This window comes from Rasamsonia emersonii (genome assembly GCF_000968595.1).
Source record: "Rasamsonia emersonii CBS 393.64 chromosome Unknown ctg1118621760036, whole genome shotgun sequence".
In the NCBI taxonomy this organism is placed as follows: Eukaryota; Fungi; Ascomycota; class Eurotiomycetes; order Eurotiales; family Trichocomaceae; genus Rasamsonia; species Rasamsonia emersonii.
In genome coordinates this window covers 49,010-64,899 of record NW_013563251.1, presented here as the reverse complement: position 1 = coordinate 64,899, position 15,890 = coordinate 49,010, and the positions used below count along the sequence as shown (strand labels likewise).

Sequence of the window (15,890 nt, the reverse complement as noted above, 5' to 3'; positions counted from 1 at the left end):
ACGGCGACAAGTCTGGGGGAAAAGTGGGCTGGGTCACGTGAGAGGCGCTAGGGAGACGCTAACGGCCGGCCGAAGTCGAAAATCCTCCTGTCTTTTGGAGTCTGTCCTCTGCTTATCTCACCCTCACCCCATTTTCCCTTTCCCATCTCTTCGGTTTCTGCGTCGCACGCCGGTCTCAGGGACATCTGCAGTCACTGGCCATTTCTGGCTGATTCCCTGCGGCCGTCGCCACCTATCCGTCGCGATAGCCACTGATGCCGGCCGTCGAAGCATCCCCCGTTACGTCTTCCGAGTCCGGTCTTGTCAAGATGGAAGACCGGAAGAGACCCGCCGGTTATGACCATAATGACTCTGCGCCTCCGTTAAAGAAGCAGGCGACATCTGTCAACGGTAATAAGCCTCACCCGGATGCTGACATGCCCTGGAAGGATGACCTAGAGGTGAGTCTACCCTGATAGGATCATGAGATTATACGAGTGATCGTCAAGATATGGCGCGTCTTTGCAGACTATAAGAACTTCTGGGCACTTGCTGACGGGTTTCTGCGGATAGCGCTTTCAAAAGGACGCGATATGGCGTCAGATGCAGGAGTTCAAGCGGGAGAAACTCACTTTGGAGTCTAAGCTGAAAGAAATGACTAAAGCGGCTACTTACCACAACGATCATCTTCGAATCATCGACATATGGTTTAAGCAAGTAAGCAGTCATGATATCGTTCTCGTTGCTGCGATAAAGGTCTGACATTATGGTTTTCCTAGTTGATTGATGAGGTTAAGATCCTCGTGGGTGATATAGATGAGAAGGAAAAAGGTTCCACGATCCCTGCATTGTGATTGCTGAAGAGTGTGCTGGGCTTGTGCTAATAAGGCCTACAGATCAACAAACTTTCCGCACCTCGCTATTGTTCGAAGATAATGAGAATTTCGAGAACCATCTCAAAGCTCGCTCTGACGATATCAAAGATACTATCTCAAGGTTGCTTTCCCACACGCCAAAACATTCCCCGGAAGTTTCGGAATTACAGAGCCAATTAGCGAAGAAACTGGCGGAAGAGAAAGTACACATCTCGGAGCTTGAAAAGGCTCTATCCGAGAAACAGCAGCTGGAAGAACAATTGGAGGAAGCATCCCTGAGATATATGGTTGCCGAGAAGAAACTTGATCGAGCGCGAAGTCTGACTGTTGCGAAACTGGAGAAGCAATACCTGCTTGGTGCACAGCGACCCGGAGGCGATAGTGCGGCATCCGCGAATCAAGAAGGTACTCCAGCAAATGGCGTCAGTACCGGTGGCGAAAAGAATGCCGAATTAGAGGAGGCTTATCATAAGACACTTGCTGTTTCTCAGAAGCAGAAGGAACAGTTAGAGGCTTTGGAGGCGGAAAATGCGAAGTTAAACAGCCAGATTACTGCTCTGAATCTGAAGGTGAGTCCCAGGCTGTTAAATTTCATTCTGAGAGGAATAGTGCATCTGACGTGATGTTTGTAGAACTCAAAGCTTACGGACGAGGATTATGCCAATACCGATCTCTTCAAGCGATTGAAATCCCAGCATGAAGACGTGATCAACCGTATCAACCACCTTGAAGCGGTGAATGCCCAACTTCGCCAGGAAGCTGAAAAGTTTCAAGCTGAGCGGACTGCTTATCGCAATCAACTTGAGTCTGAGACACAGAGCGCCATCGCAGAGAAGGAGGCGCAATTGGCAAAAGCCGAGACAGATTTGGCTAGAATCAGGCATGCCCGTGACGAGCTTCTCGCTGATCAGCAAATGAGGAAGGCTGCTCAAGAGCAAGAGAAAACTGCCATCACCAAGATCCAGGAACTAGCGGCGGCACGGGAAGCTCAGATTCAGGCTTTGGAGTCTGAATTAGAGAGGTTGCGTTTGAAGGTGGATGGACTAAAAGATGCACCACAGAATATTGAGGAAATCCCTGTTGAGGAGCTGCGGACCAAATATCAAGTGCTGGAGCGCCAATACGCGATGCTCAACAATGAACTCACTTCAATGCAAACGGTCTGCAAGAAGTACTCGGGATTGGCATCTCAGAAAGTTGCAGAATTTACCGCTCTTGAGGAGAAGGTCCAACGGTTGATAGCGGAAAAGTCCAAGGCCGACCAGAAATATTTCGCTGCCATGAAGAGCAAGGAGGCACGGGAATCCGAGGTCCGGACGTTGAGAATGCAGAACTCCAAGAGCTCCGACATCGTATCACAGCTGAAGGACGCGGAAGCTGCGACACGCTCTCTACTCACGAATTTGGAGAAACAGGTCGCTGAAGGCAAAGAGGCGTTGAATGCGGTAACCGATAAATATCGTGCTGCGCAACAACAGGTGACAGAAAGCAATATTGTCATCGATGGTCTGAAAGCGCAAGTTGAAGAACTCAAGAACTTGGCAACGTCGAAAGATTCGGCTTTAGCAAGTACTGCAGCAGCCTGTCGCAGGGCAGAGACCGAAGTTGAGAGTCTGAAATCGACCCTTGCGGATACGAAAAAGAGTCTCGAGGCGTGGAAATCGAAGAGTCTAGGAAACTCTTCCTCAGAGTATGAAATGCTACGGGTAAGTTCGGCACCAACTCCTCTCATTATCTGTAGTAACTGACCTTGTCGATGCAGACACTTGCTTTGTGCACAGTCTGTCGCCGTAATTTCAAGAACACCGTAATCAAAACATGCGGTCACGTCTTCTGCAGGGAGTGCGTCGAAGAGCGCCAGACCTCTCGTATGCGGAAGTGCCCTAACTGCAATAAGTCATTTGGAAGCAATGACTATATGCACATTACTCTCTAATTTGACATACTGTTCCTTACCCTCTTTTCTTTCAACCTTGGCTATTTTCCCTTGGGTTTATCCCCTTCATGTACAATACTTTTTTTCCTTCTCCTTTTCTATTCTCCATTTCGTCTTGTTTCGGGTTAAGGTCACTGCGGTGGTTTACTATTCTCTAAGCTTTCGGCAGCACGGCGGTGTTTTGTGGTATCTGGAGAATGACTGGCGTTAGAATTTCCTTGGGTTGCTCCGATGTTCCTGCACGATAGGGTTTTTTTTTCTTTTCTGCTTTCTCTCTTTTGTCCTTGAGGAGGAAATCGGCGGATATGCGGACTACGATTTGGTTTGGTTACCCACTTGGTGTTCAAGGCACACATCTGTGGGACGGACGGCAACACATTGTCTCTTGTTGCAGATTGTACTGTACGAATAGTGAATGTTTCGATGAGAAAGTGCGATGATAACATGGCGCTATGTCTGTTTTTGTATCCCCATTTTTGACAAAATAAGCGTAGGGTATCGAGACGACGCGAGTAGTGTGCGTCATGAATTGAAAATTCTGCTGTAAAGCAGCTCATGTCTCCCAATCCACAGGTCTAGCACGGGAGCAACCTGACTTGCATACTCCGGCTTAGTGTCCCATTCTCGCTGTATTCTCTCCATGATCAATTCTCGCAGGTCATTACTGGCCAGGATACTCTGAGCCTGGTATGGGCCCATTACGGAGGCACGCACAGCGGCGCTGAGGACCGCTTTCGCATGATTAAGCATGAAGACATACGCCGCTAGGGAGATATCGATGCCCATTGCGAGACAAACAGCACCCCATAACGGTGCGAGATGTCCACTTGGTCCAAGCTCATCGGTGCTAGATTTCAATGCTTCCGAGAAGTTTGCAATCGCCTTGAGGGCGGCGGTCTTCGTTGCATCACCATCATCATCACACAGGTGCGCACCAGGGTGACAGGCATATGTCTGTTGAAAAGCTCGTTCCCAGACACTCAGAAGCGCCCTCCCCTGTGCGACACTCGCCCTCCGCGCCACTGTGCAGGGTGTCGAGGCATCCAGGTCATTATCCAAGGTCTCTAACTGCTCCGGGCAGCGATACGCAGTGAGGAGGTACGGCAGAGAAGTACTGGCCACCGAAGCGATCGAGAGCTTCAGAAAGCGCTGGAAAGAGGCGACCGGAGTGATCGTCGAGGGGAGAGGTCTGTTGTGCGCAATATAGGACTCCAATCCGCTGGAATAGGCGAATGACCCCAAAGGCAAGGCCGAATCGGAAAGCAGTAACAGAGAGTGTATTGAGGATGAATCTAGTGCTCGTCCTAGAAACAAAAAGGCATACATTAGTACTAGGACCTCGTCTGTGCGACAGACAGATCGCAATGATAAAGATACAGAGGTGACAATTGGGCGTGAACACACCATCGTCGAAGCTGAAATTCGTATACGCATCTCTATTGGGAGATGCCCTGGCCTTTTTTAGGCGACTCCTCGCATGACTTAGGCGGAGCTCAAGATCGGCGATCTCCTTTTCAAGACCTTCTTGGTCGGCTTCTTCGGTCATTGAGGGGTTGCGGCGGCTGTAGGGTTGAGATTGATAAGACGCGATGCGGTCCGTTATCAGCCGGAAGCTACGGAGTAATACCCCATTGAGGTCCCGCGGCGGTAACCGGAGGCAGAAAATGTTACAGCAAATTAATTCATCCAAGGGCTTCATTGACTCATCAGCAACAGCAATTGTTGCATTGCAAGCCGCAATTGAGGCTCCAATTTTGATTAATGTCACCATGAGATTTTCATAGGGAGGAACAGATTGCACTGCCTATACCAGCATGTCGGGGAAGCGCCTTCTGGATGCTATCCAACTCTTCAATGTCGCCAAATCCGTCGCCGGCAAACATCTTGCCGTGCGCCAGCGCCAGCTAGATGTCTATACGCGGACATCGTCGCTCACCAAAGGCGTCAAACAGCAGGCCGATAATCTTATACTTACAGCTCAGGCAGCAGCAGCTTTAGCTCGAAGATTCAACGAGCCGCCACCGCCGACGTTCGCCCCAAGCACGCAGCCCGGGAAGCCGCCGTATGACCAAGGACAAACTGCGAAAGGGGATGGAGTTCGGATTGCGCCCTCGGTGGATAATACATCTGTGAATAATGGGCTTGGTGAACGTTCATCAGCTCTTTCTGCGGAGGAGGCCGGGAAGCTTCAACGACAGGGGAAGTCTCAGATTCCCGGCAAGCAGGCTGAACACAGCCTAAACGGAAGCTCCGGTGACCTCAACATCAGCAAGGGCCAGGATACTTTCTATACTCCATCCTCGAAAGCTGGACCGGTACATTCCGCACTTCCCAGAGAGAAGGTGCCCAAGGTTACTGGGGATGTCCAAGAAGGCAATGATGGGAAGATTAACTCGGATGTCTTCTCTTCCCCTGTTCGTCGTTCTAATGGAGACACTGTATCTGAATCCAAAGTTGTATCCGAATCCGATGAGCCTTCCGAAGATGTGATGAGGAACATATTTCGCAGCCCAAGAGTTGCGAATATCCTCCTGTCAAAGGAGAAACGTCCATATCCACGGAACGCTCCTTCAAATGCAACAGCTCCTACGCAGACTTATGTTGAAAGCAAGGATGATGTTGAAAGCACGTCCCAAGTCCGAGTCCTGGATGCTCAAGAGGATGCTTCTAAAGAGTTTTCCGTGTCCACCTCTGCTCTCGAACATGAGAAAACGGAGCAGCCTGGATCTACGTCAGCAGAATCTATGCCATCAAGCCAAGAGGTCAGAGTTTCACACCTTTCCTAGGGATGATACGATCATCAGCTGACAGAGCTCCGTAGACCAAAGCAGCAGAGCTGCCATCTAATGGCGATGTTCCTTATCAAATGTCAGAATCCCGTGTCCCTTCCTCGCGGCTGGGGAGATTATGGCAATATGGTGGATTAGCTACCTCGATGGCGTTTGGTGCTCTTGGTGAAACCCTTCGAAGGGCCACAGGAAACGAGAAAGGCGGCACTGGGTCGGTAATGTTTAGTGCCGGGAACATGGAGCGCCTTGTCGCCAAGCTATCGCGGATGAGAGGCGCTGCTCTCAAAATTGGACAAATGATGAGTTTCCAAGGTCAGTATGGTATATTCAGTTGATATCCAGCGTATTCTGACGGATTTTAGACTCGAGGATGCTACCAGAACCCATAGCAGAGGTGCTGCAGCGTGTCCAAGACCGAGCGGATTACATGCCAGCCTTTCAACGTGATCAGGTTCTCAGTGAAAATCTGGGCCCCAATTGGCGGGACCTATTCGAATCATTCGATGAGATACCCATGGCTGCTGCGTCGATAGGACAGGTCCATGGCGCTGTCCTGAAGAAGAATGGCCAACGAGTGGCCGTCAAGGTGCAATATCCAGGCGTTGCCGATTCCATCGACTCAGATCTAAATAACCTTTCCATTCTGCTCACTGCGTCGCGTTTGTTGCCCAAGGGACTATTCCTTGACAAGACCATTGCCAATGCTCGTACGGAACTGGCTTGGGAATGCGACTACATCCGAGAAGCCCAATGTGGAGAACGCTTCAGGCAGCTATTGCGGGACGACCCCGTCTTTGTCATTCCGGAAATCATTCATGAAGCTTCTGGGAAGCAGGTGTTGACAATGGAGCGTATGAATGGAATTGCAGTCACGAAGGTCAAGAATTTCACACAGGAACAGCGGGACTGGATCGGCACTCAGATCCTTCGCCTCTGTCTTCGGGAGATCTGTGAATTCCGGTATATGCAGACCGATCCCAACTGGACCAACTTCCTGTACAATGCGGAGACCAATCGTCTTGAACTTCTCGACTTTGGCGCTTCGCGTGAGTACCCGGAAGAATTCATCGACACGTACGTCCGCACCCTTGTTGCTGCATCCCGCAATGACAAGGAGGCATGTCGGGAGCTCTCCGTCAAACTGGGTTACCTCACGGGCTACGAATCACAGACGATGGTTGACGCGCACATCAACTCCATCCTTACCCTCGCCGAGCCATTCGTGGATTCCGCCCCGGATATCTATGATTTCCGGAACCAAACCATCACCGACCGGGTCCGCGCTCTCATTCCCGTCATGCTCCGCGAGCGGCTCACTCCTCCCCCGGAAGAGACGTACAGCTTGCATCGCAAGCTAAGCGGTGCGTTCCTTCTGTGCGCAAAACTGGAGAGCCGGGTACCATGTAAGGAATTGTTCCAGGCGGCCGTAAGACGCGTAGAAAAGTCACCACCTAAGAACTAGGCCCAAAGAAGAGAAATGATTGGGAATGGTTTGTTTCGGTGGTTATCTGTAATATAGCGTTGTTATCCTGTACAATTAGTTATATATGGTGTAAGAATACTATAGACTTAGATATTACGACGCGCAAAAAGGCCGATTTGCCACTTGACATTGTATAGACATGAATATTACATGGGTTATATTGTACATGAATATCATTCGAAGATCTAGTCACGCAGAATAAAATACGGACCGTGTAAAAGAATACATTTTGCATAACTTGCCTTGCCAGAAGTGCAAGTTGGGGGATAGGCGAAAACACTGGTGACTGTCATACGGAGAATGACCTGTTCTTCATCTGGGGGCGGGTTTAGATCCCTTAACCTGATAGGGCTCATGGCTATGATCGGCGAGATTTCTGGGTCCTCGGATCAAAAATTTCCCCCCTATACAGCGAGGAATGAGGCTATCTTTTCATGAAAGACCCCTTCTATAGCCTCCTCCTCCTTCATGGTAGGCCGATAATCAGAAGGGGGAAGGAATCCTGCATCGCAGGCATTCTGATCCGCTATTAAAGATAGCGAGTCGAGAACCTGTTCGAGGTATCTGTTCCAGGACGGAAAGACGTTCTGGCGCTGTTGCTGCGGCATATCGCATGCGGATAATCGATGGTTGATCGTGGATAGCGTTCCGTATCACGCCATCACGATGACCCTTCAAATTCGCCAGCCACGAGCAATAAGTATGCCGCCACAGTGAAGCGACATCAGGACGCCGACAACCTGATGAGTCAGATAGGGGCTAGGCCGTAGAATAGCCCTCATAGTGCTACAGTCTCAGGGGTCGCAAAGATGGCGTTCCAGTAATCCTTCACACCCTGGCAAATGCCCTTCTGGCCTTTCCAACTCCGGAACTTCGTTTCAAGTTCACATGCCGTCCACATGATCTCCTCCCAGAAGTGCTTCTCCGTGTCACCAAGCGCCTCAATGACGGGGTGGGGGATGGTCCAGGCGCGTGTATAGGTCTTGCCATCATCTTCAAAGGCAGGATTCACATACTGCTTTGTGAAGACGGTAGCTGGGTTGAATTTGGGAAAATTGGCGTGGACGAAGAATGGCCGAGGCGCAGGCGCAGTCGAACCATTTACACGCCACTCGCCCTTCTGAGTCAACGCATAGTCCTCCGAAGGATCGAACTGGACCATGGCAGAGCCAGCCAGACCACCCGCGGTACCATGCCCAATGGCACAAATGGGTTCGCTGACTTGGTAGAACGGCTTATTCAAAGCTATGGCAGCCGCCAAGAACGTCTCCTTGTCACCCTCTCCTGGAGCACCCTGTGACAGCAAGGGGTAATAATGGGTTGGGCCCCAATAGTTGTAGTAAGTGCACAGCAGAAGGACACTTCCGTGGGTTCTTTTGGAAATGACCACTTCGCCAGACTCGGTGGACTGCCGGAGTGTCATGGGTGGGACCTCCTGTGAGGCTATGCTATAATACAGCGGCGAGGCTGACGACGCCCAAAAGTCAGGCCAAGTCACCATGTGTTTTGACTTGAATGGTTCCTTCTGGAAGAGTAATTCTGGCTTGTCGACGGGGAAGGCGTCCGCATCTAGGAATAAGATCTCCTCAAACGAAGAGAAGATCATTGCGAAGGGCTTGAACTGATATTTCTCGATCTCAATCCCCCCCGGGACAGAATCGAGAATCTCCGACAGCACGACACACTTGGCATTTAACGACGGCAGGACTACATCGCAGATGTATTCCTCATATTCCTCCGGGTCTGCCAGGAACACCTCCATGGGCAACTGTGAACCCGTACGTCGCAGCATCCGCAGAGAGATCACCAAAACTGGCAGGTATGAGCCCCCTGCGGTTGAGACCAAGCCTCTGGTCCCCGGAGTATAATGAAGTTGCAGATCTTGAGTTTTGATCGCGTTCACAAAGCCGTCGTGTGCCATTTTCATCTTCGCCACATCCCTTCCAGGCATGTCCACGAGCTCCGGTCGAGGCTCCGGATCCTTCGGTTTGTACCCAATGGCCCCTGAAGTGCCCAGCCTCTCTGGAGGATCGCAATCCGGCTTATACTGCATGAGCAGCGGCTGGAATTTGCGCCAGAACTCGATGTGAGCTTCGCGCTCAAAGTCCCCTAAGGAGCCATCTGTAGAGTGCGTCTCCAACGACGCGAGAAACTGGCGTCGCGAGTAGAGCCACCAGAAGAACGACACAAGGAGCACGGCGGAGAGCAAGGTCCGTAGTCGAAATGGTGCCATCATTGTTGCCGTTGGCTTAGAGAAATAGAAACCACGGATGAACGGATGGACGCAGAGGCAACCGGAGGCAAGGTCAATCGGTCGCTGAAGATGAGCTTGGTGACAACAGTTCACTTGCGCGACACTGGCTAATGTTGAGTCATATACTGATCAGTCGATATGGCGGCGACAGACCTAAGGAGAGGTGCGACCCGGTCAACTAATCATTGGCAGGGCAATTCTCCAACACTGGCCCTTCCTCGCCAACACGTTCTGTGACGGACAAGGGACGACTGTCGGAATGGAGACAGTCGAAAAATGTCCCTGAAGGAAGGCGAAAGAAGCGGAGTTACTTCGACATGCAGGGGTTGAAGGAGGAAGAATCAGTGTCGTACATACGGAGTCGGCCACTTAACCAACTACCTAGTTAGTGTCCAGACTATATTAGTCAGAAAAATAGTGGTGAGCGTTGTGATGCCCCGTGGGAAAAGCCTGACCCACCCGCACAAGAATGCTAATGAGGATCATCCAGCAAGCCATCTGCCATGCGGAGTACGGTCGCATTCTTATTATGATCGCCGAACTCTAAAGACCCTTAATTCTTGTTGACCACAGAGCCTCTGTGAGACGACAGCAATGACTGTAGTTTGTTCCGTACGGACCGTATGCTCCTCCAGACCGGCATGACTCTGGCCCCTCGCATTTTTCCCTCATCCCAACTAGCTTAGGTAATTACGGAGGGAGGAGTCCATCTTGGCCCCAGTACGACCCACTTGCAAATGATCAAATATGTCGCGATAAGCGGAACCTGTGATCGGACGAATAGTAATCGCTCAGTTTATGCTGTCAAACCTTGATTGCGAAGCAGTTGCACGTGCGAACAAACGATGCTAAAGAACTCCTTTGTACTGTGCAAGACCAATTACTCCGCCGTACTATTAGGCGACCAACGATGATCACCACAGCCTCCATGCCCTCGTCCAATGAACACTCCAGGCCCCAATAAAATGAACTCTCGTCGTTAATGTTCTGCTAAATTCGGAGTGTTTCTCGTCAGCGATTCCACGCAATCCCCAAATCGGCCACGTAACAAGAAGCCATCTAACGTGGGAATTTCGAGGGAAGACAGATAAAAAGGAAAGGGAAAAGACTTAGCTGCTCTTATGCAGGGTCTAACGGAGTATTCTTAGTACTCTCCTACTTGGCGATCGACCTCATCGATTTCGTGCTAGTCGTCATCATGGGCCTCGTCATTCCTCCCGAGATCCGGCGGGTCTCCCGTACCACCAGCCATGGTTGCCAATTGCGACTCTTCTCTTGCGACGGTCCTGCGCCACGTTACAGCCACATCATCGATATACATAGATCTATCCTGTGTGTGTGGCCATGCAAGGTTTAGCTACGTGATGCTTCGAAAAGCTAAACACGCGCAGCCCAGTTATAGTTTCCTTTCGGACCCTAGGTACGGTTACTAAGGTAAGGGACCAAATAGTAGTTACAGACTGCCAGTTACTACCACTCCATACCTAATTATAAATGACGATACCCCAGTGGGACCTGGGGCCGAAGACGCCCTGATCGGGGCTTTCTTCCAGAAAATGGAGAGATGAAAATTCAGATATCCAGGCCAGCTAGGTTTATCGTTTTCCAGTCAATTATAACGTAGACAGTAAATTTGCAGAAACAAAACTCAGGCAGGGTATCCATTCAGAAATCTTCAGAATCGTGATTATCATCCTCCTCTTCGAGAATCGTAGTAGAGAACAGTCCGTTGTCTTTCAGCGCAGTCTTGTCCTTACTGCTCGTCCACTCCGAATAGAGGTCACTAGACCTCTTGTCGCCATCATTGCTTACGGACGGACCTGCCATGAAGAATGTCCTCTCCCTTGCGCGCGGATGAACAGATACCGAAAAATCCTCTCTCGGAGAACGTAGTTGACCCCACTGGTGAAGGCGGAGAATTTTGGCGGGATCTTGCAGCAACTCGGACCCTTTCTGCCGAAGCTGCTGTTTGGACTCTGAAGGGGGAAACTGCAATACCTGTCCGACCGATCGATTCAGGACATAGAGAAGCAGGCCAGCGATGACGCCAATCAGCACAGCCACTCCGAGGAAGATATAGAGAGGCTATATACAAACACATCAATTTCTAGTCACGATGCGAAGCCGGAAAGAACATAAAATCCCGTAACAGGACCAAACAATAAGTTCTATAGAATCACTAAATTCCCAGGTTCTTACCTCGAATTGTGCCAGTATTGTAACAGGGACCAGCAGCAAGTATAGAATAATGCGTCCCAAATGCACGAACGGGATGAGGAAAACACAAACAACGGAGAACAAGCCCGTTGCAAGAAGGAGCACGGGGTAGATGATGTAATATAGCGTAGTAGTAATGGCTCCGATGACAGCCATGATGGTGAACTGCAAGCTAACATGGACACGTCTCCATCTCGTAACTAAGCAGACATGCGAGGTAGGTGGCGATCTAGAGCATTGTTCATGGAGGCGGTCAACAAAACTCCAAAAATTGTCTTTGACGAAAGTTGTTGTTAGATTATTAGTTGGGCTGTCAATTGATAGTGATCTTGTCGGAGTATCCGTCTGGCGGACGCTCGAAGCGGAAAACTGCCCTAAACCCTAAACGGACGTCATCTCCTAAAGTTCCCGTGTAACAATGGACCATTCAAAGTCCATAGTCGACAACCGCATCAGTCCTGTCTCTTGCGCAGCCTTTCTACCTGCTTATTCCGATAGCCTTTTGCTTTCGATAATCCGAACAAGCTTCCTCGACAACCTCCTCCACACTGGCCGGTCCTCTTCTCGAGGCCAGCGTTCAATGCTGGCATCTCGACTTAGCCTTCCCCCGCAAAGTCGTGCCTACCTTCCCCGCCCCAGATGGGAAACAACCCCTCCAAAAGCCCCTCGGGGGATTCACCAGCACCAACTTCCAACACTCTCGCCGCCCCTGGCAGTGAGAGAAGAGTGAACAGAAGGGTATCTATAAACGCCTTGTCTGGCGCAAAGGCCACCGCGGCTGACCCGTCGGCCTCGAAAGAGAGCGCAACGGGGCAGCCCGTTGCTCATAGCCAGACCCCGGTCCATCAGCGTCTGCAGTCCCGAAACATCCCCCAGCCTGCTAATCGATTGTACGAGACTCCGGACAAACGTGATGGAAGAAGAGTCCGGGACGGGCCGCCATTGGAAGCGTCCAGTCCGGTCCAAGTTCCCTCCTCCGGCCGTGCAAGTGCAAGGCGTTCGGGTTATTCATCGGTGGCACCATCCGGTCCTCCGCTAAATACCTACTATGCAGCCTCACACCTTCAGCGACCTCCTCGTCTTCCTCTCCCAATTGGCGATGCGAACGCGACCCCAGGTTCGCCCATCAATGGACCCGCAGACTCGCAGGCGGAATCGTTGCACTATGACAGGCTAGACAGCCAGAAGTCTCGCGCCGCGGCTAGTCTCGACAATGCATCTGTGGATGAAGACGAGGTGGAAGATGAGTTGCAATCCTATGCAATGAGTGGTGTGGGAAAAGCCGTACCAACAGTTATTGAATGGAGAGGTCCCGGAGACAGAGTCTACGTGACCGGGACATTTGTGAATTGGGAGAAGAAGTTTAGGTTGCACAGGAGGTATGTCGTATTCCTTTAGATCTTGGATGATAGTGCCTTTTGAGTTTTTATTTTTCTTTCTGAAATTTCCCCTCTTATCGATTTGTGCGTTTGGCCCATGCTCTAACGACTGAATTCTACACAGTGAAACCGAGGAGGGTGTCAAGTCAACGACCCTGCAGCTTCGGCCCGGAACACACCACCTGAAGTTCATTGTCGATGGTGAGATGAGGGCTTCGGACAATCTTCCGACAGCTGTGGATTTCACAAACCATCTCGTCAACTATATCGAAGTCAGTGCAGATGACGTTGACCGGCAAAAAGCACGGAGGGAGAGTGATCGAACCATTAAGCCCATTGTGCCGCGGGGAGTTCATCCACCTCAAGTGCTCCCCGAAGCCTTCAGAGCAGGGCCAGCAGGAGACATTTTGGAGCGAGAAGAGGAGCCTGAAGAACCCGAGGAAGAGATCCCTATTGGTGACTTCCGTAACACTATTCCTCAATTCCTCCTCGACATCGATAAGGACGAAGATAGCCCCGCGTACCAGAGGGCCGCAAACGTGATTGCAGATGCTCCCCCGCCTCCCAGTCTCCCTCTCTTCCTGGGCAGGTCGATCTTGAATGGCACTACGCCATTGAAGGATGATAACAGCGTTCTGAACTATCCCAATCATACCGTTCTCAACCATCTCGCAACGAGCAGCATCAAAAATGGTGTTTTAGCCACAAGCGTGACTACAAGATACAAGCGAAAGGTAGATTCCCGTCGTTGTATCCGTGCTTGAATTCTCGTGTGGGCTAACATCTCGACACACAGTATGTTACGACGATATTGTATAAGCCGACTGGCGATGTCACGGAGTAGCAGCAAGATTCGATGATTCTCCATATAGTTCTGAATTAATGACCAACCTCTTTGCATTTCTCTTGACCAGTCTGACTCTTGGAATGATAATACACGACTTGCCATGGTTGAAAAAATCGAGCCCCCCCTTTCCCCCTCCTCTTCCTCTTCTTCTCCTTTCCTTTTGTTATGATAATGATATTTCTACAGTGGTTAAAAAAAGGGCATTGTGTATGTGACCTTTTGGAGAGGACGAAATGGGCCAATATCATGGTGCGGCACAGGTCTAGGTCTATGCGGATGGCGTTTTAATATCATTCTGGATGAAGGAAATCCTCTTATTGCTCTTAGGGAGATTGTTACCCGAATATAGACATTCTGATGCATGTGTAGACCGTCTTACTCCTCTCGCCTGCACTTTATAGTCTTTTCTTTTTCCTTATTCGTTCTTGTATCTATGTTATATAGAATTGGCCCCCTCGCGACACTGTCTGGTCTCCGTCAACGACTACAGCAGGCGGACGGGAGTAACCCGGGCCGTAGCCCAGGCCGCTAAAACTACTTTAAACCTCATCAGTCATCTGAGAAAGAAATAAGCCTATATAATAGGACCAAGGGCCCCTGGCCTCTAGCATAGATACTCGTTGGCAACACAAGGTGTTTTCTCTTCAAGCCAGTCAAGTGAAGCGAGAATTTCGGGGTTGCATTCATATAGTAAATCTATTTATGTATGTACAGAACGAGAAAAAAAACGTGCGCTCTCCCTTATTCTGGTCTCAAAAGAAACAATACCATTTTTTTCGATCTTGACCAGTCATGCATACAATAGACAGAAACAGACGCCTTCATCAATAGCTAAGGAATGTAGTAGAAAATTACCCATCAATCACGCCATTTCACCAGAACATCATCCGTCCGGAACCTCTGCGTACACGTCGACTCTTCCAGTGGCGTCCGGAATCCGGTCTTGTACGCGAGTAAGCCCGCCTGGGCGATCATGATGCCGTTGTCGATGCAGAAGCGCTCGTCGGTGGCAAAGACGTGACCGCCTCGGTCACGCGCCATTGTGCCCATCATCTCTTGCAGGCGTTCGTTGCAGCCAACCCCGCCGACGATGAGGACATCTTTCGAACCAACGTGCGCCATGGCGCGCTCTGTAATTTCGACCAACATCGCGAAGACGGTCTCCTGCAACGAGAAGCAGAGGTCCGCGCGCGTAGGCTTGACGTTGCTATCTGCGTCGATCTCAACAACTTCACGAGAACCATTGCCGTCATCATCATCATCGGCATCCTTTCCTCCTTCTCCGTCGAGTCCATACTCAGCCGCCAGCGCTTCGATAGCAGCCAGAATCCCTGAAAAGGAGCAGTCCATCCCCTTCACTGTGTACGGGAGGTCGACCAGGCGCTTCCCCTTCTTGGCCAGCTGCTCGATGTTGTATCCCGGGGCGGGATCATTGGAAATGCGTAGGGTCCGCGCAAATCGATCCAGACAATTTCCGACGGCGATGTCGAGGGTCTCGCCGAAGATACGGTATCGCTGTGCACTGTACGCGATTACCTGAGTGTTGCCGCCGGAGACATAGAGAACGATAGGATTGGTGGCACCGGTAATATGCCGTCCCATCTCGATATCTAAGTCATATGTAAGCTCATTCCGTGACCTGATAATATTGGGCGACGGGAATGAGAAGCTAAGGAATGCTACAGCGGGGAAATCAAAATTTCGAGACAATAGCAAGAGAACGGAGCATAACAAACATATCGAACATAAGAAAAAAAAAATACACAAGATATACATACGACCAACGCAGTGGTTCACACCCACCAACTCCTTCCCCCATAGCAGGCTCAGCATCCGTGCTGCGATGGCAACGCTCTGAAGCGGGGCTCCCATGCCGGGTCCCTTGGTGTAGCAAATACAGTCCACATCATCCACGCTCACGCCAGCCTGGATGAGAGCCTGCTTGACAAGCTTTACCACCCATGCGCGATGGTGTCGTGCCGTATCCTTTGGCAAGAAGCCCTCGCCTGGGGGCGAGACATATGTGTGACGGATATTCGAGAGCACCTGGGCGGGGCTGCCGTCGTCAGGGTGCAGCATCACACCACCCGAGCTTGTTGGCCGAACCCTCGAGGCCGATGGCAATCATGAC

The 15,890-nt window shown here is 50.7% G+C and overlaps 6 protein-coding genes across 6 annotated transcripts; 3 read left to right on the top strand and 3 right to left on the bottom strand.

The window, feature by feature from the left end:
- Positions 1-254: 254 nt before the first annotated feature.
- Positions 255-2,665, top strand: T310_2703 (Histone ubiquitinationc protein (Bre1); the record flags this gene model as incomplete). Its single annotated transcript, XM_013474436.1, has 6 exons — positions 255-440; positions 583-696; positions 759-810; positions 876-1,423; positions 1,487-2,560; positions 2,636-2,665. 6 exons carry the CDS (start codon positions 255-257, stop codon positions 2,663-2,665), a joined length of 2,004 nt encoding a protein of 667 aa, XP_013329890.1.
- A 647-nt stretch (positions 2,666-3,312) lies between these two features.
- Positions 3,313-4,336, bottom strand: T310_2702 (Urease; the record flags this gene model as incomplete). The annotated part of the gene is made up of 2 exons (XM_013474435.1): positions 3,313-4,094; positions 4,195-4,336. The coding sequence occupies 2 exons, from the start codon at positions 4,334-4,336 to the stop codon at positions 3,313-3,315; spliced, it is 924 nt and encodes a 307-aa protein (XP_013329889.1).
- A 268-nt stretch (positions 4,337-4,604) lies between these two features.
- Positions 4,605-7,199, top strand: T310_2701 (Molecular chaperone (ABC1); the record flags this gene model as incomplete). The annotated part of the gene is made up of 4 exons (XM_013474434.1): positions 4,605-5,552; positions 5,612-5,891; positions 5,942-6,982; positions 7,147-7,199. 4 exons carry the CDS (start codon positions 4,605-4,607, stop codon positions 7,197-7,199), a joined length of 2,322 nt encoding a protein of 773 aa, XP_013329888.1.
- Positions 7,200-7,840: 641 nt separating this feature from the next.
- Positions 7,841-9,298, bottom strand: T310_2700 (uncharacterized protein; the record flags this gene model as incomplete). The annotated part of the gene is made up of 1 exon (XM_013474433.1): positions 7,841-9,298. One exon carries the CDS (start codon positions 9,296-9,298, stop codon positions 7,841-7,843), a length of 1,458 nt encoding a protein of 485 aa, XP_013329887.1.
- A 2,371-nt stretch (positions 9,299-11,669) lies between these two features.
- T310_2699 (Snf1 kinase complex beta-subunit Gal83) lies at positions 11,670-13,676 on the top strand (the record flags this gene model as incomplete). The annotated part of the gene is made up of 3 exons (XM_013474432.1): positions 11,670-11,750; positions 12,134-12,912; positions 13,037-13,676. The coding sequence occupies 3 exons, from the start codon at positions 11,670-11,672 to the stop codon at positions 13,674-13,676; spliced, it is 1,500 nt and encodes a 499-aa protein (XP_013329886.1).
- An 873-nt stretch (positions 13,677-14,549) lies between these two features.
- On the bottom strand, positions 14,550-15,361 carry T310_2698 (O-sialoglycoprotein endopeptidase; the record flags this gene model as incomplete). The annotated part of the gene is made up of 2 exons (XM_013474431.1): positions 14,550-14,590; positions 14,668-15,361. 2 exons carry the CDS (start codon positions 15,359-15,361, stop codon positions 14,550-14,552), a joined length of 735 nt encoding a protein of 244 aa, XP_013329885.1.
- Positions 15,362-15,890: the final 529 nt, after the last annotated feature.